The sequence below is a fragment of the Dromiciops gliroides genome, chromosome 6 (genome assembly GCF_019393635.1).
Source record: "Dromiciops gliroides isolate mDroGli1 chromosome 6, mDroGli1.pri, whole genome shotgun sequence".
Taxonomy (NCBI): Eukaryota; Metazoa; Chordata; class Mammalia; order Microbiotheria; family Microbiotheriidae; genus Dromiciops; species Dromiciops gliroides.
In genome coordinates, this window is record NC_057866.1 from 231,289,942 (window position 1) to 231,312,472 (window position 22,531).

Genomic DNA, 22,531 nt, shown 5'->3' on the forward strand with positions numbered 1-22,531 from the left:
TCAACTCATCTAATTCCACTCCCTAAGATTAACTCCTGATAACCATGTCTCCCATATTAGTCCTGTTTCTCAGATAGCCCTCTTCAGAGGGAGCTGGTGACCAATTGACAAATGTCTGAACCATGTAACACAAGAGGATGTGGAACAGTCCCCATCCCTGACCAAGCCTGGACTGCACATTGAGATTGGTAATTAATATATCATTCTCTTTCCCCTTACCCACATCTTCCTGAGAATTTACCAAGTATTTCCCAACACCAAGTATCTACAATAATCTTATTACAAATCATTATTGATACTGCCAAGTCAAGTGGACACAGCTGGCTCAGTTTTAGCAGCATTCCCTCCTTACCCTCAGCTTACTGGAAATGTACTTTGCACTGAATACAATAAAATAAATGTACATGTTGAAAAATAATAACATTCAATCAATATGAAAAATAGGGTAGAAAGCACAAGAAAAGGAAGAGAGGAAAGGAAAAGGGAAGAGGAAGAAAGGGGGAGAGGGAGAGGCAACTGAGAGAAGAGCGGAAGGAGGAGGAAGAGGACAAAGGGGAGGGGGAGAGGAAGGAAGGAAAGAAGGAAAGAAGGAAGGAAGGAAGGCTACAGCAAACAAGTATGAGATCTTTGTAGTGAATAACATAATAGAATAGGAAAAAACAAAGATGATTGTACATGAAACTATAAATCTATTATGTGCAACTTGCTATTCCTTTTAAGTATATAATAAAGTTATCATGTAAATTTCTAAGGTTTTCCACCTTAGAGATGGCTACCATTAGACACAAATTTGTGTGTATATCTAAAACTATTTTATATAGATATAGGTATACATAGATATACACACATAGATATATACATATTTATTCTTCCATTTATCATTTCTTTCTCTGTATGCATATAGTGTCTTCCTTCATATGTATTTTGTAGCTAATTTGGTTATTCATAATAGTCAAAATGATTTATTTGCTCAAAGTTGTTCTTAAAACAATATTGCTGTTACTATATACAACTTTCTCTTGCTTTTGTTCATTTTGCTCTTTATTATTTAGTGCAAGTCTATCCATGTTTTTCTAAGATAATTGAGGTAATCATTTCTTATAGCACAGTAGTATTCCATCAAAATTATATACCACATCTTGTTTAGCCATTCCCCAATTGATGAGCATCCCTGCAATTTCCAGTTCCTTGCCATTATAAAGAGAGCTGCTATAAATATTTTAGAACATATAGGTTCTTTTCCTTTTTCCCTAATCATCTTTGTAAATAGACTTAGTAGTTATATTGATGGGTCAACTCTATTTTTCATCAGCATCTCTGCTTGGTTTCAACTCCACTTAACATCATACCCCCTGCTGCCCTACCCCTTTTCAGCTTCCTTTTAAGTGTTGTCTCCCCCTATTAGATTGTAAACTCCTTGAGGGCAAGGATTATCTTTCCTTTTTCTTATTTGTAATCCCAGCACTCAGAACAGTGCCTGACACCTAGTGAATATTTATTGAACTGAATTGAATTCAATCAAAATTGTGACTGGCCACTCAGGCCAGTGTTTGTTTAATTTATTGCAGTATTGCCCATTTTGTTGGAATTTTAGATGGGATGAGTGAGCATGGTGAATCATTTTAAAACCAACAACTTTCATTTCCAACTAACCTCCCCTATAAACATTCTTAGGTGAATTAAAGGTATAGTTAAGTAGTCATGTGTGGCTTGTGACTCCATTATAGTTCTTTCCAAATGCCTCATCTTCTAGTAGAAGTGCCCTGGGGTTCTTAGAGGCTACACCAAACATGTATGAGATTTGGCAAGTCCTCCTGAGGCAGAGAGCCTTTGAATAAAGAGCTGGTGATGGGCTCCAGTTATTGTTTGAGGATGTGTGGGTCAAGAACCAACTTGAAACCTGAAAAAGTTTTAGAAAACATTTTATTGTCATCTGTCAAAGGAGAGAGAGCCAAAAAGAGGCAACAATTGCCTTCTCAAACCTCTGTTATGTTTCACATTATATAGAACTCAAAGAAGGACATAAGAACAAGCTGATGGGTGGCCAAAAATCAGACAGTTTCCAGAAAAGGACAGTTTCCATTTAAGGTTGCTTGAGATGTGTATCAGCAAGTAAGTACAAACATTTAATAAAACTTGGGAAAAGCCAAAACACAATCATTTGGGGTGGAGCCAGGACAAGACTTGAGTGGTATCTGTGCATTCCTCACATAGGTCTTCAGTTTACCTGGAAACTTTCTGAGGTCAGTAAGACCTACAGTTTCAGGTTAGATAATTTTCTAGCCACATTAAGCTAAGTTCAAACAATATTAATCAATAATCAATAATCAAGCATTTGACCCACAGATGAGGCTGCTTCAGTTGGAGAGCTTCAGTACCAGCTTAGCAACAGAGTGATATCGTTTTTGGTTTTTTTTGTTTTTTTTTTTTTAAAGCCATCGCAACTTCCAAAGCTCATCTGTTTGGTTGTAGAGAATACCCCAGAAACAAGAGTGCTGATCCTTGAAGTACTGAAGAGTGGACTGGTGAAGTCTCACCTCCTTATTTCAACTATTTCTACTACGTAATGAATTTGTCCGTCTTTATTATTATGAAATCATAGAAAGTAGGGATTAGAAAACTTCTTTGGGGGGGGCGGGGCAATGAGGGTTAAGTGATTTGCCCAGGGTCACACAGCTAGTAAGTGTCAAGTGTCTGAGGCCGGATTTGAACTCAGGTCCTCCTGAATCCAGGGCCAGTGCACTGTGCCACCAGCTGCCCCCAATTAGAAAAGTTTTTAAGGACCATTTGGTTTATTACCTCACTTAGGTTTATTTCACAAATTTCTAATAGACCTTTAAAATAATAAAGTACATTATAAAACAGAGCCTTGAATATGATTTTTTGTGTCTGGAACAAAGGGGAGATTAGGCTGGAAGGCGCTCATCTGGGGTTGTAACTGTGGTAGGGGAGGGAAGAGGAAGTATGCCCCAGTACCTTACTATTAGGACCCTCAAATTTGAGCAAATTTCTGGTTATCCTGCCTTAGATGAAATTCTAATTACACCTAGTTATCTGTAAGTTCCATGATTATGTATTTCATCTAAATTTTTCCTTCCTTTATAGCACCTAGCACAATGATCTGCACATGGTAAATGTTTGTTGAATCACTGTGGAATAAGCTAATAAACCATCATTATGAGAACGATGTTTTTTTTCTCTCAAAACCAGTTATTTTCCTCTAAGTAGGAGGTAATTGGCTAAAATTGCAGGAAACTATAGTTAGACAAGAATTTCTTTCTGTCTCTCTGTCTCTGTCTTTCCTTTGGGGATGATTAAATATTAGAATATGTGACCGAAGAGTGTTTATAATCTTCATTACTGAAGCTTTTTAGCAATAGAGGAGACAGTTTTAAGTGACTTAAGCATGATTTAAAAGAAATTTAAAAGAAGAGTACCAGATGCCTTCTCCAGGTCAACCAATCAATCAACAGACAGTTAGTAAGTATCTACTACTCACCAGGCACTGTACTAGGTGCTGGGGATAGGAAGATAAAATGAAATAGCACCTGCCTTCAAAGAGCTTAAATTCTATTAGGCAACATATGTGTGTATGTGTGTGTGTATGTATGTATGTATGTATTTTATTGGTTTGGGGTGGGGCAGGTCAATGAGGGTTAAGTGATTTGTCCAGGGTCACATAGCTAGTAAGTGTCAAGTGTCCAAGGCTGGATTCGAACTCAAGTCCTCCTGAATCCAGGGCTGGTGCTTTATCCACTGCGCCACCTAGCTGCCCCTGTATGTATGTATTTTATATGTGTGTATGTGTGCATATGATATACCTTACATAAATTATATGTGTGTGCGTGCATGTATGTATATATAGAAGATCCCATATTGTATATGCGTACACATACACACATGTGTATTATGATATATGTAAAGTATATTATACTATGTTTATATATACATACATGCATACATATTTATATCAAATTAATACATGATAACTGGTAGGGGGAGGTACTAGCAAGTAGGGACAGAATGAGAAAGTTCATTTGAGTTTTGAAGGAAACAAGGACTTTCAAAGGAATGAATGAATGAAGCATTTATTAAGCACTTATACAGTGTACAAAGTGCTAAGTGCTGGAGATACAAGTAGAAAAGTAACCCACTTCTGACTCTCAAGGAACTTACATTCTAAAGGGGAAAATTACATGTGGTCAACTGTCAGTCATTTGGAAAAGGCCTGTGGCCCTTAGGGTGTGTCAGCAAAGGAGATAGTGATGCAGCTTCTTCTTCTTTTTTTTTTTTTTTTAGTGAGGCAATTGGGGTTAAGTGACTTGCCCAAGGTCACACAGCTAGTAAGTGTTAAGTGTCTGAGGCTGGATTTGAACTCAGGTACTCCTGACTCCAGGGCCGGTGCTTTATCCACTGCACCACCTAGCCACCCCGATGCATCTTCTTTATCATCATTTCTAGTGAAAAAAATAACCTTTGTTCCTGGCATTTAACATTTGACAGTGCCAAGGACTGTGGGGACAAGAACTTTCTTTTCTGGGTCTTCAATGCATGAGGCTGTACCAGCCATTGTACCAATTGCCAGAGCGCATCCCAGTGGCATTAGACAACTGTGCCCGTGGGGCTGGTTCCCCAGGCTTTTGGGTTCAGAGCCCTGGGTCTTCTCCATCAGGGTCTAAGGGAAGATGCTTGTGGTGGTTTGTTTTTCCTGGTACATGCTACCTCCCATCTCTCCCTCAGGCATCCCTGAGTGTTGCTGTTGTTTGGTGGTTGGGGCTGACTGGCCTCATCTCCACAGGAGCTTCCTGACTCTCTGGATAAAGGCTCTGAGGGGGGACTGGTGGTCTGGGGAATGCTGCCCCTTCCAAGACTCCAGGCCTACCTCTTGCTGGTGGTTGGTCAGCATTTGGTGGTGGTGTGATGAAGAAAGTGGGCCCCTTCTCCACATCATGTATTGCTCCCAATGTCAGCTGTGGGGGGTGGGGCTGGTGGTGGAAGCAAGTCTGGTGGTTTGGGGGGCGATGCTCTATTCCCATGGCTTTTGAATTCGGACCTGGATTGTCTCCATGAAGGTTGGAGGGCAGATAGAGGTCGAGGTGGTGGTGATGGTTTGAGTTGCCTGGCATTTGCTGCCTCCCATCTCTCCCTGCAGGTGCCCCATTGCTTCAGCTGGGCTAACTCGCCTGCTCTGTGAGCGAGAGGTAAGTGTCTTCTTTGTCAGGCAAGAGCTGGCCTAGAATATTTGCACAGCATTAAAATACTTACTAGGCATTTTTGGAGTTGGGAAGATTTCAAGAACCCTTTCCTCCTCTGTTTTAAAAGCCAACTTGAAAAAATATCATGCAGACATATTTCCATTACCATCGGTAAGAGGCTTTGGAAAAACCTTTTTGGCTTTGAGGTTTGTCAGACACACTCCAGGCTGTTGCTGAAGAACCTCCCAATCACCCAGTGCATGGCATTTCCATTCACCCTTTGCACAGACGAGTAAGAGGCAATAGAGCAGCATGTGTGCCTCCTGACAAAGAAGGAGAGTGAAGAGGGAGAAAAATCCTACCCAGGAAATGAAGCCAGGACTTCTCATCTAGCTACGGGCTCAAAGTTCTTTAATGCTATTTCAATTCTTAGGGTAGAGAGGAGGTACAGACAACCTGACTGCTTCCCACACCATCTCACCTCCTCCCCTCCCCTCCCTTCCCTCACACCCCGACCTCCATAGGCTTGGCCAGATTGCCAAAGGGATCCATGACACAAATAATGTCAGGAATGCCTGGGAATGAAGCTTTGGGCTCAGTGGTATGCTGGTAAATGTTTAATGACAAGCTACCCAGCCTCCCCCCCCCAAAAAAAGTGTGTATCTATACATATAGCATACATGTACATGTTTATTTTAAATTTTATTGGCATAAGAATGTGTAGCACAGAACTTACAAATAATAATAAAATGTAGAATACTGTCCATTGTAAGTTTCTTATAGTCAATTGATTCTAATAGAATGTTTTTGTTGATTTTTGCTGAACTCTTGCATCCATAGCCAACCTATGGTTGCAATTCAACCATGATTTAACAAATGGAGTTGCATCCCAATCCACCAACTTCCCCCCCCCAATAAATCTATTATCATTAAATCTGATGTGATCTTTTGTTTAACTATTTCTTAGCCTCATACAAATTATATTCAACAAACTATAAACTTTCAGCAATAGTGCTATAATTGCAGGGGATTAGAAGATTGTTTAACTTTATAGTATTATCAACAAAATCCTGAAAATTGCTCAAATCAATTTCTTGTTTTAAAACCTCACTTAAATAATGTATTTTTCACCAGCTACCCATGGTGAAGTTAGTTTTTTATAAAGTTCTAATAACTCAAGATTATTAAAAATCCTTTCATCCTTGTTTCTGTTCAATAAAAGATATAAGTTCACGTGTTGAATTATATTTTCTAGCAACATATTCCTAGGAAGATCATTATATTTATTATTTTCAATAAATGCAATATGTTTAAACTTTTCTGATTTAATCAAATCATCAACTGGAGATTCATGCTTTTCAGTACTAATCTTTAAATTTTCCAAAGCTCTTATGGTGAGTTTGATTAATTTTTGCTCTTTCTGAATATTAGTTGATCTTGACTGCAATGCCGTTGGAATTAATGAAAATTCTTCAAGAATGTCAATCCTTAAAGCAAGGTCTTGAAAGAAATTAATGTTAGATAATGTTTTTGCAATAGGAAGAATGAGAAAAATGCATATATAATATAGGATATATGTGTCACACAGCAGTAGCAGTTCATAAACTACATGCTACCCATCTCAGTTCTAGTACTTGACCAATTTTACTCATTTCAACCTCAAATTCTTAAGCTACAATCTCTGGCTTGGTTTGTTAAAGAAAATAAATTTAATCTAGAAATACTTTTAAATGATTAATTTGTTTTATTTCAGATATTGAATCATCAAGTGATAATCATGATCAATGATTTAAACAGTGCCAAATATGATTTGGGGAGATTTTGCTAACAAAAAATTTTGACAACTTCATAGCTGCTCCAGATTTTATTCCCAGCACAATCAGAACAAAATGCAATTTAGTTTGTTTTTAATATTCATTATTAAAGCCACAATCGCTTAAAGTAGACAACAATATATTGAAAACATACTCTATGGTGATTGAAAAAAAATTATTTTAAAGCAACAAGTAATATTGAAGTAAAATTGAAGGAAATGATTGAACTGTGTGCTTGCTATGTCTAAGAACTGGCTTGCAAAATTCCTGAAAATTTAACAATTAACTCTTTTTTATCTTAAAAGTATTTTACTATTTTCCAGTTATGTGTAAAGATAGTTTTCAACATTTGTTTTTATAAGATGTTGATTTCCAAATTTTTCTCCTTCCCTCCTTTCCCTGTCCCCTCCCCAAGACAGAAACCAATCTGATATAGGTTTAACAATTAACTCTTGAGAGCCAGTATGAGCTGGTTGTTTTGTGTAATCTAATAAGATTAAATGTAATAGCAATCTTAGACTTTGGCTCAAAAATTAACTTCACAGGTTTAAAAAGGAAAAGGTGTGGTTAAAAAAGCATATCTTTAAAAGATGTGGAATTCAAATGGCCCCCTAAGCATGGCATGAGTCTATGTTTGGCATCAGCCAAAAAGCTGATGTTATTTCAGACTTCATTGAAAGGTATAGTCCCCAGTAGCAAAGAGTTGATAGTCCCAATGCACTCTGCCCTGGTCAGAACATATTTGGAGTATTGTGCCCCATTTAAGAAGGATGTTAAGTTGGAAGGAGTCCAGGGAATTGAACTTGAATCAGGATGGTGAGGCACTTTGAATTCATAACACATGAAGATCTATTGAAGGAACTAGGGATGTTTGGCTGAGAAGGAGAGTTAGGGGGCAGAGAAAAACTGCAGTCAAGTAATTGGTTGTCACATGGAAGAGGTACTGAACTTTTTCTATTTAACTCCAGAGGGCAGAAGTCAGAACTGTGGATAGAAGTTGCAAAGAGGCTAATTGAGGCTTGATGTCAGAAGGAAAATCCTGCTAAGCATTAGCGCTACCCTCAAGCAGCACTGACTGCCTTAGGAATTAGTGGGCACCCCTTTGCTGGCAGTCTTCAAGCAGAGATCAGATGACCATTTGCTGGGTATATTACATTGGGAATTATTTGGGGGGGGCATGAATAAGAGTAGGTAGCCACTGCTGTCTCTTTCAACTTTAGGATTTGATGATTCTGTATAGACCCTGAAGTCAAATACAATATCTGAAATTCTACTCATTGATTATTTCACACTTTGCTTGTTCAGATATGCTTTGCTCTAGATATGAAAGTGTGCTACATTTGTGCAGGACAGAGAGAAGGGCACGAGCATAGAAGAGCAATAAGGGATTCCAAAGGAAAATATCATCATTCGATTGAAGGAGAATTCTGTCCTCCCTACTGTTTAGTTTCTGACCCTGGCTGAAACCTCGATTTTTAAATATTGTCCTGTGACCTTGCACTTTTAAAAACTGAATTATGCATTAGGGTTGCAAAGCATTTTGCAATTCCTTCCTTCCTCATTTAATAGATACTATGAGAATTATTATCCTTATTTTATAGATAAGGAAACTGAGGCCCAAAGAGATTAAGTGAATTACCCATGATCCCATAGCTAATAAGAGTCTGAGGTAAAATTTGAACCTAAGTCTCCTCAGGCTCCAAGTCATGAACTTTTAGTAATTCTCACACTGCATAATAATAATAATAATAATAATAATAATAATAATAATAATAACTACAACCAGCATTTATACTTTAAGGTTTGTAAAGTACTATAAAATATGATCTCATTTGATCTTCTATGCCACACAACTACAGGGTCGGCTAAAAGTCATGAAGGGGTTTCAATAATTAATGACTCCTTTATTTTTTATTTAAATCTCCAATACCATAGTGTCATATACAGAATATATAGGAAATGAATTTACATTACATGTAAAAAATCAAATCTCATAAGTGGAGAAAAATAAAGAAAAAGTAATTTTCAAAAAGCTATTTAGGGGGCGACTAGGTGGCGCAATGGATAAAGCACCGGCCCTGGATTCAGGAGTTCCTGAGTTCAAATCCGGCCTCAGACACTTGACACTTACTAGTTGTGTGACCTTGGGCAAGTCACTTAACCCCCATTGCCCTGCAAAAAGCAAAAACAAAAAAAAACAAAAAACAAAACAAAACAAAAAAGCTATTTAAACATTGTGACTTTTGGCCCACCCCGTAGCGAGTACCTGAGGCTAGATATGACTCCAGGTCTGACACTCTGATTTGCTGTACAACCTGATATTAGAGTTTGATATTGAGTGACTAATTGCCACTATGCCATTTAGTTCCCAGAAGGGGATCCAACAGTTTTAATAATTGAGTTTTATATTACCCTGGAACCACTCCAAGATGGACAACATATAATTATCTGCTTTATTTCAAAATCTCATTCACCTTACTGTTCTCATTTCCCATTCATCCTCTCCCACACAATGTCCTCTATACCATGCACATTATGGCATCATGGCAGGTATAATAGAAATAACACTAGACTTGTTATCAAAGTTGTTCAGCTGGTTAGTGATGTCTGGCTCGATGTGACCCCATAGACATGTGCATGGGATTTTCTTGGCAAAGAGGCCATTTCTTTCTCCAGTGTGTCCCCATTTTATAGATGAGGAACTGAAGTATAAGGATTAAGTATGTGAGGCCAGATTTGAACTCAGATTTTTCTGATTGCTGGTCTGGTGCTCTATCCAGTGTGCCACCTGAACCCACAAAGACGAGTCTTCCTGACTTTGGGCCTGGTACTCTATCCACTGTGTCACTTAGCTTCCCCTTGTTATTAGAAAACTTGGGTTTGAATCCAGGCTCCGCCAATATGGCTATGGATGTCATTTATTTATTTATTTTTTTTTTAGTGAGGCAGTTGGGGTTAAGTGACTTGCCCAGGGTCACACAGCTAGTAAGTGTTAAGTGTCTGAGGCCGGATTTAAACTCAGGTCCTCCTGACTCCAGGGCCGGTGCTCTATCCACTGCGCCACCTAGCTGTCCCTATGGATGTCATTTAAAAGTATAGATTTAGAACTTGATAGAGTCATTCAATTTTTCAACAGACTATTATTAAGTATCTATTTTGTGACTTGCCCACAATCACACAGCTGGTAAAGTATCTAAGGCAGAGTTTGAACTCAGGTCTTCTTGACTCTAAGCCCAGCTGCCTACCTGCCTCTTTTAAAATATCATGCCCATTGAAGGAAATGAAGAAAGCCTCAGGTATTAAAAAAAAAATAGTACTTAACACCAAAAACTTGACCCAGGGCTTAGAATTCCTACTTTAGATGTCATTGACTCTGTTACTCCAAGTCATTAAAGGCCTGAAAATTAAAGTTTTAAACAAAAATCAAAATTTAAAACAAATTCTATCATATTCATCCTTTCAGTGTTGTTCTCTGTCAAGAGAAAGCTAAATATGTGTCTATACGAAGAGGGACTTTCTCAGTTACTGGGGCTGCCTTTTTCACTCTGACATTCTGTTCCAATGTTAGTCTTAATTTCTGTCATTTCCACAAGCCATATCCAACTAAAAACATGGAAAAGCAGATGCTTAAGGTAGCCCTTAGGGAATTGTTTCTCCCACGCCTAATACCATAGAGTCTTGTAGAACATTGCACCATTGCCTTGAGATTTCTAAGACCAATATTATTTTTGGAAGGTGTGTTTTTGAACTTGGAAGATCCCTAAATATTTATAAAGTGAGCAAAGAATAAGCTTCTCAGGAATAATAAACTTGTAATTAAGTTATTCATAGAATAGGATAGTTTAAAACATTCATATAACCCTTTAAGCTTTACAGAGCACTTTCTAAGTGTTATATCATCTGATCCTCATAAAAACCTGGGACAGAAGTGCTATTATCATCCCTGTTTTAGAAATGATGAAACTGAGGCTAGGACAGTTTAAGTGACTGGCCCAGGCTCATAAAGCTAGTAAGTGAATGAGGCAGGATTTGAACCCATATTTTCTTGGCTCTAAGCCCAGCACTCTATCTACTATGTCACTGACTGCCTTTATTAGATTTATAACAAAGTGGTATAAATTTATATTTTATACATTATAAATATAAATGTTAATATTATAAGTTTGCTGTATTAATTTAAAAATAAACATTAGTTTTTCAAATGCTAAGCCAGATCATTTTTTAAAAGGTAATTTTTTAAAAAGCAGGTGGGGCTCGTCAGCTTTGGTAGGCAATTCACCTAGGGGAAGGAAAACCCTGATTTTAAACCTCCGCTGCCTTGCAGCTATACCCATATGTGGGAAAGGCTTTGGGAGTTAACCCCGAGGAAAAATCAGGAATCCCTTAGGCAGTTGGATGTTGGACATCACACCCCTCTGGCAACTCCTGTGGCAGCACTGGTGCCAAACGGTACTGGCTCTGCCTCTCCTTTGGATCCACCAATGTCACGGAGAGGGAAACCCTGCTGCATGGGCAACAGCTTGTTTTCCATATTGATCTGCCCAGGCCAGCACCCTGGAGAGGACACTGCAGCTACTCCTCATGGGGTAGATACAACATACAGCGACTAGTGGAGGCCTACTACTACTACTACTACTACTACTACTACTACTACTAATATACTTTTTTATTTATAGTTTTGGGTTTCAATTTTCATCCCTCCTTTCTTCCCTCTCCTCCCTGCTTCCTGAGGCAGTAAGCAATCAGATATGGATTATACATGTATGATTATGTAAAACATTAAAATATTAGTCATTCTGTGTAAGAAAACTTGAATAAAAGAAAAAATGAGAGTAAAAAATAGCATGCTTAAGTCTGTGTTCCATAAATATTTGTTCTTTCTTTGGAGGTGGATGGTATGTTTCATCAATAGTCCTTTAGGGTTGTCTTATATCATTGTATTGTTGAGAATAGTTAAGTCACTCACAGTTCTTCATCAAATAATATTGCTGTCTCTGTGTACAAGGTTCTCTTGGTTAAGCTCACTTCCCTATTCATCAGTTCATACAAGTCTTTCCAGGCCTTTCTGAAATCTTTCTGCTTGTCATTTCTTATAGAACAATAATATTCCATCACCATCATATACCATAGCTTGTTTAACCATTCCCCAATTGATGGGCATTCTTTTTATTTCCAATTCATAGCCATCACAAAAAGAGCTGCTATAAATTTTTTTTTACACAAATAGGTCTTTTTTTCTTTTTTGGGGATGTCTTTGGGATATAAACCTTGCAGTGTTATTACTGGATCAAAGGGTATGCACAGTTCTATAGCCCTTTGTAAGCCTGATCATTTTAGGCAAAATTAGAAACTAAATGACACCGGAGCTCATATACCAATAATACCTGAAAAAATGCGAATCCATACTTATTTATAAAAACAGTGCTATGGCTTCTACTACATGTAAATTTAGAAAATGATAACTTGGCAAAATGTATTAATATATTTTCCTATGAGTATAATTAAAAAGATCAAAGGTACTTACTCTTCCAGGTATATTTTCCTATAAAATAAAAGAAAAATAAAAGAAACATTAGTTCACATAAAATTAAGGGAAAGGGAAGTCATAGACATAATCCTGATAAGATTCATTTTGAGAGGCATGTAGTGTAATGACATATAAAATGAACCAAGAAAATTATTGACCCTGATTTACTGGGTACTTTGTGTTATCTGTCTTAACACTTTGGGTGTAAAATAAATATAAAATAAAACATCATTAATTCAGAATTTAATAAATTATTTTTAAAAATAGAGATAGGTTAAAATTTTATCAGTACCATGAACATAGGGTATTTTTTTAAAAAAAAATATGGTACAAAGATTGCAAACACTTCCTGAAATTTTGAAACATTAAGTGCTTTAGCAAATTTGTATTTATGTTCAAATAATTCATAGGCTTTTAAAATCACTGTTTTTAACTCATTAGTATAGTTTTCTAAAACTCTTTATTTGGTAATGTTTAGCCTAATATGAATTTTTTTAAACTTAAAATGAATAAAACAGCATTTCTTTTAAAACACACCATACCTTAGACTTTTCACCGATTAGACCAACAGTTCCACTTTCAAGTTTGGGCCCACTGATAAAGTTATTATTCAAGGCCCTTAATAGCATCACACAAGAGAAGAGATTAGGGCTAGATATAAGGAATCAAAGGAGTCAGTCTAGGCTATGTCCAGAGGCCTAAGTTTCAAGTAGCTACTTTCATAATTTTTATCAATAACTATGATTTTCATGCACCTGATATATCAAGTCCAATCTACAGAATCATTACAACTGTTTAAAGCAAATTCTGTCATCCACAGTTGACCAATTTGGCTTCTGTTGAAATAATACTTTTTTTTCCATGGAAGGAAAGAATAGTAACAATAGATTGGATTTGGTTCTGTTTCTGTGTCCATTTCCATTTCTGTTTCATTTTTTCTTCCCCTTTTTCTTTCTTATCTTTTCTGTTTCTTTCTTTGCTTTCCTTCCTTCCTTTCCTTTTTCCTTCCTTTCCTTTAGGAATAAGGATTTCCTTGTTGTGCTAGTCCCTCCCTCTCATTCCGTTTTCTTACCCTTCCTTTCCATTTGCTAAAGACTCTCCATGGATTACATATCAACTAATTTATTTATAAAGTAAATATTATGTCGCTGTATATGGAACAAGGGGATAAATGAGGTATTCACTGATAAACAAAAGACTGAACCTGTTTCAGAGTGTGAATGAAAAGGCCATTCCTTTGATTCTTCAACAAGAAATAAAAGCATCTCCCTATTTGTATTTCAGGTAGGTTTTAATATAAAAAGGAAAATTTTTATCAAAATAATATGTACAAATTCTTACATAGGACACCAGAAGATCCATCTGAAGCAAAAGCCACAGTTAGTGAAATAATACATTGTCACAGTAATGCCTTCTTTTCTCCTGATCTTATGTCTTAGGAAAAGTTACATTTAGAGCTAAAACTTGTTCTAACAACCAGGGCCAGGGGAAAATCTTGGCAGGAAATGGGGATGGGATTTGGACAAAGTTGTTCGGTACATTCATCTTTTTTTTTTTTTAAAGTGAGGCAATTGGGGTTAAGTGACTTGCGCAGGGTCACACAGCTAGTAAGTGTTAAGTGTCTGAGGCTGGATTTGAACTCAGGTCCTCCTAACTCCAGGGCCAGTACTCTATCCACTGCGCCACCTAGCTGCCCCTATACATTCATCTTTATTATTTTTTGCATTAAAGAAATTAAATAAAACTTATCACCATGGGCATCCAAAAAATCTTCAGCATGTCTCATAGCTGACCAGTGTTTTCTGAGCAATTCCTTGTTGGAAATAATTCTTTGCTCTCCTTTGAGAATATGGAAAGAGGAATGAAAACAACACTGAGGAAGACCTTTAAATATTGGTTGGTATAGTAAAAACTTCTCTAGATTTCCAGCGGCATTAATGAACACAGTATGGGAGAGGTACAGGGAAATGTACTGTTTCCAGCTCCTTATTATAAAATGCGTTTCTACTGTGAAGGAAAAGATACAGTAAAAATGTGACTGTAACAGAATTGCCTGGAAGATGGAGTCAGGAAAAAAGCACGTCCTCAGAAGAGCTGGTTATGGAGAAGGTATGGGCAGTACTGTAGCTAGAAATTTGAGGAGCCTACCCCTCAATTTTTAAAAAGAACCTCTACTTTTTAAAATGCTTTTTGAATGCAAAAGCAGCTTGGATGATTTAAAAAAAACACACAACTGTGTAATCGGGATCGAGCCCCATTCCACTGAACTCAAGCCACCCTTTCTTTCTTATACTTGTGTAGTCCCTTCGCCTTGTATCCTTCCAAAATTTAGCCCAGCCAAGCTTCAACCTTGGATCACTCCCACTTTCTATTGTCTTCACTCCTACTCAAATGCTGCTAAATGAAATTGGAAAGAAATCATGAAACCATACTGGCGGGGTCCAGAACAAATTTGTACTTAATAATCCCAACTGGGCCCTCACTGTGGTAAGTTAATTCTATTTGATTTCCCTAATTAATTCCTTCAAATTTAGCCTAAGATACTTTCTGGCTGTGTGACCCTGGGCAAGTCACTCAGCCCTGTTTGCCTCAGTTTTCCCATCTGTAAAATGAGCTGGAGAAGGAAATGGAAAACCACTCTAGTATCTTTGCCAAGAAAACCCCAAATGGGGTCATAAAGATTAAGACTTGACTGATACAACCCAACAACAACAACAAATTAATTCACTTCAGAGGCTTTTTCAATCTTTTTCCTCATTCCTCAAACCTCCCATGGCCTCCTCTCCCTCTGTACTCTCAGCTAAGAATATTTCCATATATTTCACTGAAAAAAATTGAGACCATTTGCCTTTGTGTGCTCAAGTGTGTTTTATGACTTCTTAGCTTAGCATCCATGAACTTTAAAATATACATTGCAATGTAATTGGTTCCCTTTATAAGCCTATGGATTTTATTTTATGCACTTAAGTAATATATTCTGAAAAGGGAGGCATAGTTCTCCTCACATTGCCAAAGTGATCCACAAAATAAAAAAGGTTAAGAATCTCCTCTCTAGAGAAATTCCCCACAGTATCAAGTCCCATGTGACAAGAGAGAGCCTGGATAAAGTAAAAGGAGATATCTGGTCAACTCTAATCATGATTTAATTTCCTATGCCTTTTCCCATTATTACTTGAGAAACCACATTTGTGTTAGGCCAGGGACTAGGAGAATTAGAGTGTAAGAAAAGACAAAAAAGTAGAATGAAGTTTTGAGAAGTAACACAGACTAGCAAGGATCAGGGAAGACAGCTGGTTCTTGGGTAATAATGACCAACTTCTAGAAGCTATGGAAGATCATAATGACTGTAACTACAGGAATCATGAGCAGAGAAGGTAAGGTTGACAGATACCATTCACCATCTTCTTGGAGCTCAGAAAAGCTGCCAGAAGCAACATGTCTTAAGAGCTTTGACATGGTCATGTCTGCTGAAAACAAATTGAGTTGAGCACTGAAGAAAAAGTAGTCTGCACAGAAAGTCAGGGGGAACACTGATATAGAGAACTAACAACTGTGTTCCACCTATTGGAACCCTATTCAAAGTAGTGCTGTAAGGGGCAGCTAGGTGGCACAGTGGATAGAGCACCGGCCCTGGAGTCAGGAGGACCTGAGTTCAAATCTGGCCTCAGACACTTAACACTTACTAGCTGTGTGACCCTGGGCAAGTCACTTAACCCCAATTGCCTCACTAAACAAACAAACAAAAACAAAAACAAAAAACACAAAGTAGTGCTGTAAATGGAGGACTAAGTGAAAAAAGGGATGTGCACTATAGGGACTGTTATTTTACTGGGTTTCCAATATTATTCCTATTTCTTTCCTGTAACTTCTAAATAAACATGGTCGTGTTTTGAGCCTTGTGAGCCATTGTGCTTATAAGGGGAATAGGTAACTACATCTCTCTCCTACTCCCAAGGGTATTGGATACTACAATTTTAATATAATCTGCATGAAGTTAGGAAGCCAGAGAACTGAGAAATTCCCCCACAGTATATGGAGATAGCTGATAGAGGCTAATAGTAATGTAATTTCCAATGTCCTTTCTATTTTGCCCATAGAGACCAGAACCACATAGACAATTAATCCTTTAAAAGCTGACTAACTTGATCTTCAGTAGTAAACTTCTGTGGAATGCAGTGTTTTATAGAGACCTAAAAGTATCTCATAGCATTCTTTAAATAAGTATTGTTGAATTAGGTGAACCCTCTGATTAGTTCAAACCTGGCCTTAGACACTTACTAGCTATGGGACCCTAGAGAAGTTACTTAACCTCTGTCTCAGTTTCCTCTTCTGTAAACTGAGCTGGAAAAGGAAATGGCAAAGCACTCCAAGATCTTTGCCAAGAAAACCCCAAATGAGGTTGTGAAGAATCAGACACAACTGAAAAAAGACTGAGCAAAACCCTGGGTTGCTGCAAAAGTCAAATGAGAAAATATTTGTAGAGCATTTAGCAGAGTGCCTCCCACTTGCTTACTAAATGCTTGTTCCTTTTCCCTTCCCTAGGGCTTCATTCAATATAAAGACTGCTGAGTTGTTTTCTTAAGGAGCTCTTCCTCTTCCCAGGCCTTAAAGGGGGCACTTGGGAAATATCTAAATTTGTGAAAGGAATTTATTTTGGAACTCAAATGTTCTGGAAAAGGAGTTAGTAAGAACTGCATGCTTGGTTTCTTCCCTAAAGTTTAAAGGCACTTTATAATCATTTTTATGGGATCATTTTTATAGGATTTAGAGTTGGATGCATAGGCATGAATAGATTATGGGCTAGGTATGCCTGGGAATGTTGGTATAACTTAGTGTGGACATTGTTATTAGTCTTTACTTTCCTTCAGGAGAATATTGGGGCAGTTAGGTGGCACAGTGGATAAAGCACTAGCCCTGAAGTTGGGAGAACCTGAGAAACTGAAGCTCAGAGAGTAATTTGCCTCATCACAAAGAGAGAAAGAGACAGAGCAGTGATTCAAACCCAGCTCCTTTAATTCCAAATAAGTATGCTTTCAACTGTCTCAGTAAATGTTGTTATTCCTAAAAAACAGGGAGTCTTCCAAAAGTCCACAGATTGAATAAATGCTATGAGTCAGCTCTGATGTTAAAGGGATGATGGCACGCTGGACAGTATGTATGTATGGCCTGGAGTCAGAAATACTTAGCTTCCTGAGTTCAAATCTGACCTCAGACATCTACTAGCTGCTTAACCCTGGGTAAATCACTTCACCCATGAGCTGGTGAAGGAAATGGCAAACCACTCCAGTATCTCTGCCCAGAAAACTCCAAATGGTGTCACAAAGAGTCAGACACAACTAAAAACAACTGAACAACAAAAAATACCATTCATGTATTCATTTAACATATGCTTCCTTAGGACACTGTTCTTGAATTTTTCACCAGTTTGTGCCTGGTTTCCCCAAGCAGATTATAAGTTCCTTAAATTCCCATCATTACTGCACCTTTACACACAGGATATGCTCAAGAAATATTTGATTGATTGGAACAGGACCTGTGTTTCTTGAAATTCCAGTACCAAAATCCTTTATGGCTAATTCATTTAATTCATTTTGTTTCACCAGTCTTAGAGGAGTGCTGAAAACTAGGGCTGGATCTAACACTGATTTAGCAATTGGCAATAGTGACCTCTATGTTATTTAGCTGTTAGTAAAAGCCAGGACTGTAATAGCTGTGTCTGATTAGCTGGCAAGAGAAACCATCCCCTTGGGCTGCACCAGGCTTGTTGCTCCCCATAAATCTGTTGGAAAACCCCCTTTCTCAGAACTTAGAGTTCAGCTTAATCAAGGTCAGTTTTTGTAATGACAAAAAGGCCAGTATCATGCATCAACAGCTCTATTTTCATGCAAAGAACGCTTGGGGGGAAATATCTTTCATGCAAGTTTCTTTGTTTCCTTCCCAATAATTTTTTTTGCTAGTCTTGTGGATGTAGAATGGCCACTTCCCACATTAGAAATAACTCCTTAGAATCAGAAATGAAGCTAGCCAGATACCTGAGATTCTTGGCAATTTCTAGAGCAATTAGTTCATACTTCCAGAAAATGACCTGAAAAGTCACTAGGTTTGAATGCAATTTTCAGTGACTTATGCAGACTCAAAGGAGTCCTATGGTCAGCAATAGCTTTAACTGCCACTGAGGTCAAGATATTGAACTGTGTCATCTAATGTTCTATTCTGGCTGGATGGTCTTCTCTTAAGAGTCAAATGTACTGGTTTACAAACCCAACTGAACTATCCTTTTTTTTCCTCCCTAAAGAAAGAAAAGTCCATGGAGGCAGCTTCAACGTGGGCAAGTCATTTAACATCTATCTGCCTCAGTTTCCTCATCTGTAAAATGAAGGTAAAAATAGCTCCTATCTCCCAGGATTGTTGTATAGGTGAAATGAAATAATATTTTAAAGTATTTAGCACAGTTCCTGGCACATAGCAAGATCTTAATAAATGTTTGTTCCCTTCCCCTATTTCTAGGTCAATCCTAAAAACACAAATATCTACTCTATCAATTGGCCAGGAATTATCACAACCATCAGGGATGGGGTTGCAAGGTACCAATCAAATTTCCTCTCTTAGAGTAAGTGATTAAAGAAAGGGTGGTGATAGGACTTAAAACCATGCCTTGTGTTATTTAGTCTGAAGAGAACATTCAGGCAGGAGCGGAGAAAAAGAAAAGGTATAATAACTGTCTTGATGTATTTGAATGGAAGGGTTTTCATAATGTCTAGAACCTGGGAGATGACAATCTTGTTGTATTATTCCTTGATTAGAACACCTTTAGCCATGTACTCACCTGTTTGGTGAAGTGCTCCATTTTTAGGAAAGATATTGACAAATCAGAGCATGTTTAGCAAAAGATGACCAGAATAATCAGGACACTAAAAGCCTGCTATGAGCATCAATGGAAAATCCTGGCAATGTTTAACTTGTAGAAGACTTACGACATTATGGAAAGGGTTCCTTTTTTAGGTATGGGTTGGACTACATGATCTCTGAAATATCTTCTATAGAATTATTATTAGAATTCATAGAATTCTGCAAACTATGAATCTATATGAAAGGGGGCTGGAGGTTTATCCATCTAACTGAAAGGGACAAAACTAAAATCAATGGATGAAAATTACAAGGAGGCACCTTTCATCTTCATCATCATCATCATAATACAATTACAAGTAGTACAAGTATTATAATCTACTTTGCAGGTGGAAATTGTTGTCCATGGTCACAAATTTATATAGCAAAGGCAGGACTTGAACCTAGCTATATCTTTTGACTATGAATGCCCTGTTCTAGAACTGTTTAACAATTTGAGCTGTTTAAAAATGGATATTTTGTGAGGTAGTAAATGAGCCTTTTCCAACTCTGGATATTTTACCCTCTGATCCACTAGTCCCATTAATTGTCTACCCCTTGGGCATTAAAGAAGAAGCTGGATTGCATATCTGGGAAGTGATAGGGAGCCATTGGGGTTTATTGAAAAGGGGAATGAAATGGTCAGGCCTACGCTTTAGGATGATCTATTTGACAGCTGAATGGAAGATGGACTGGAATGGGGGAAGGATGGATAGATATAATTGCAGTAATAGATTAGTTGTGAGAATACAATGGAATTCTGGGTTTCTTGGAGAGATCATGTCTGAAGCCCGAAGAAGTTACTGCCTTTCCTCCACCATCTTGGCTCTGCCCTCCCCCCCCCCCCAATTCTGGGTTTCTTAAGTATCATTTAATCCATTCTGACAGGGAACAAAAGAGATAAATAGATTGCAACATTGTTTGATTGGAATAAATAGTTCAATAATATGATAATATAATGCTAAAAATATCATTGTTTGGGTAATAAGTAGAGGGAATTGCAAGCATTTAAATGATCAGCAGGAGGAGCTTAAGATGTCTCCTATTTCTTGACCAGGAGGATCAGACTAGGTCTAAGAAAAGACTTCTAAAAAGTAGTTCATCACTCCTATAAGGGATAGCTAGGTGGGGCAGTGGGTAGAGCTTGGAGTCTGGAAGATCTGCGTTCACATCTGTCTGGTGTGAGCCTGGGCAAGTCACTTAACCCTGTTTGCCTCAGTTTCCTTATCTGTAAGGTGAGCTGGAGAAGGATGTGGCAAATCACTCCAGTGTCTTTATCAAGAAAACTTTAAATGGAGTCACAAAGAGTCATACACAAATGAAATGACTGAACAACAACAGTAGGGACGAATTCTGACTGGTCTCTGGGCAATATTTCTCATATAAGCCATGTGCTGGGATATTAAAGTATGATTAGCCTATGGCAAGAAGGGAGGTGTCCCAGCACCTAAGAGTTGTTACATAGAAATAATATGTTTTATGCTGGAAAAAAAAAGAAAGAAAAGGTAAGTAGCAAAAGGTGTAAAGAAGGGAATTACTACATTTTGTTTTTTGATATTGCATTTTTTCCATCTCCACAGGGCCCTGAAAACAAGAGAGGATCTTTTTTGTGGGTTATTTTTAGCTCTCCTTGAACCAAAAAAAAATGTAATCACGGCCCCTGGCTTGTCAGCTTTTCATAAAAGGAACGCAAAGCAGAGCTCCCAGCAAGCTTCATAAAACACAGGATTTATGGGAAACCTTTCATCTACATCCATTTAAAATGTTCCCTGCCAGGCAACTGACAGTGGACGGAAATCATCATTTGAAAAGGTCTTACTTTAAGGACTGGATACAGTGTCTCATATGTTGTTTCAGTTCTTCGTCCTTTTCATAGGACTCAAGCATAGTGAGGGCTTCATCGTGGTGATAGCAGTAGATTTTATAGATGTCTTCCAGTGGGCTTTTAATCTGCAAGAAGACTCCCCCTGTTAAAGGCAAGGCCAAACCAAAAGGACATTAGGCTAAACCCAAGTACCAAAAAACAGTTTTGTTATTTTACAACGTTAGAAAAGTGTGAAAAGGTTGGTTGGTCCCCAATACACTTCCAATACATGAGGAAAAAAGTACTTTGATAAAAGGAGAAGGAAAAAGAAGGATAGGAAAGGGAAGAAAAAGAAGAGGGAAGAGAATGAGAAGAGACAGAAGGAGCAGAAGAGAGGAGAAAGAAGGGAAAGAGAAGACAAGTTGAGAAAAGAAGAAGTGAGAAAGAGAAAGGAGAAGAGAAAAAGAAAGGAGGAAGTAGAGAAAAGGAGCAGGGAGGGAAAAAGAAGAGGAGGAGAGAGAAAGAAATGAATATGTTTGGATTAATAATGACTGGACATTGGAATTTCTTCTTAGCTGCGCTTATATCCATTCAATAAGGAGTAAAAGAGAAAAAGATGGGAACAAAAATTGGGGGCTTGGTGGGCATACAGCCATTTCAGAGCTCATGCTTTGGAAGATGATCTTGTAATATCAATAAAACTTCTGGTCACCTCTGATCCTATTTGGGAAGAGGAGAGTCTATGAATGCTAAATATTATTTTTAATGGATTTAGAAAATGTTAATATACAGAAGTGACAGTAGGGTTAAACATATGAAAAAAAATTGATTGGGTAGATTGAATTCATATAGCTCTCTTTATAGACACCTGAGCACCTACTAAATCCTATTTTGCAATGAAGTTATCATTGGATTTAAAATAGGGAAGGAATTTTAGAGATCATCTAATTCAATCCTCTCATTTCACAAGGGAGGAAACTTGAGGTCCATAGAAAAGTGACTTGCTCAGTCACAAAGGAAGTAGCTGGTAAGAGCAGAGTTAGAATTCAAACATAGATCTTCTACTGTTGTCTGTCCTTAGTTTGGAAGAGGACCAATGATATCACAATGACATCTTGACTCATCAGAGAATTAGATTTAAATGAGGCAGAGCTGGACATCAGCCTTATTCTCTCTTCCAGAGTTCAGTGGCAAGACAAAAAGTCACTACAATTGGTGATGGCCCAGGATGTGGTGAATGTCTGACCAAACTCTAATCGGTCTTCAGCTGCCTTTGTAGCTGTTGGAACAAATTTTTTTCATCTTC

General features: G+C 37.8%; 1 protein-coding gene across 1 annotated transcript in view; it reads right to left on the minus strand.

Moving 5' to 3' along the window:
• The window catches only part of ARHGEF38 (Rho guanine nucleotide exchange factor 38), a 131,820-nt gene that overhangs the window by 39,841 nt on the left and 69,448 nt on the right, over positions 1 to 22,531 (minus strand). Inside the window, exons 4-5 of the mRNA XM_043973157.1 lie at positions 21,241 to 21,388; positions 12,534 to 12,551 (exon numbers count right to left, since the gene is read on the minus strand). Coding sequence (XP_043829092.1) covers positions 12,534 to 12,551; positions 21,241 to 21,388 — 166 coding nt within the window. The remainder of the gene's footprint in view (positions 1 to 12,533; positions 12,552 to 21,240; positions 21,389 to 22,531) is intronic.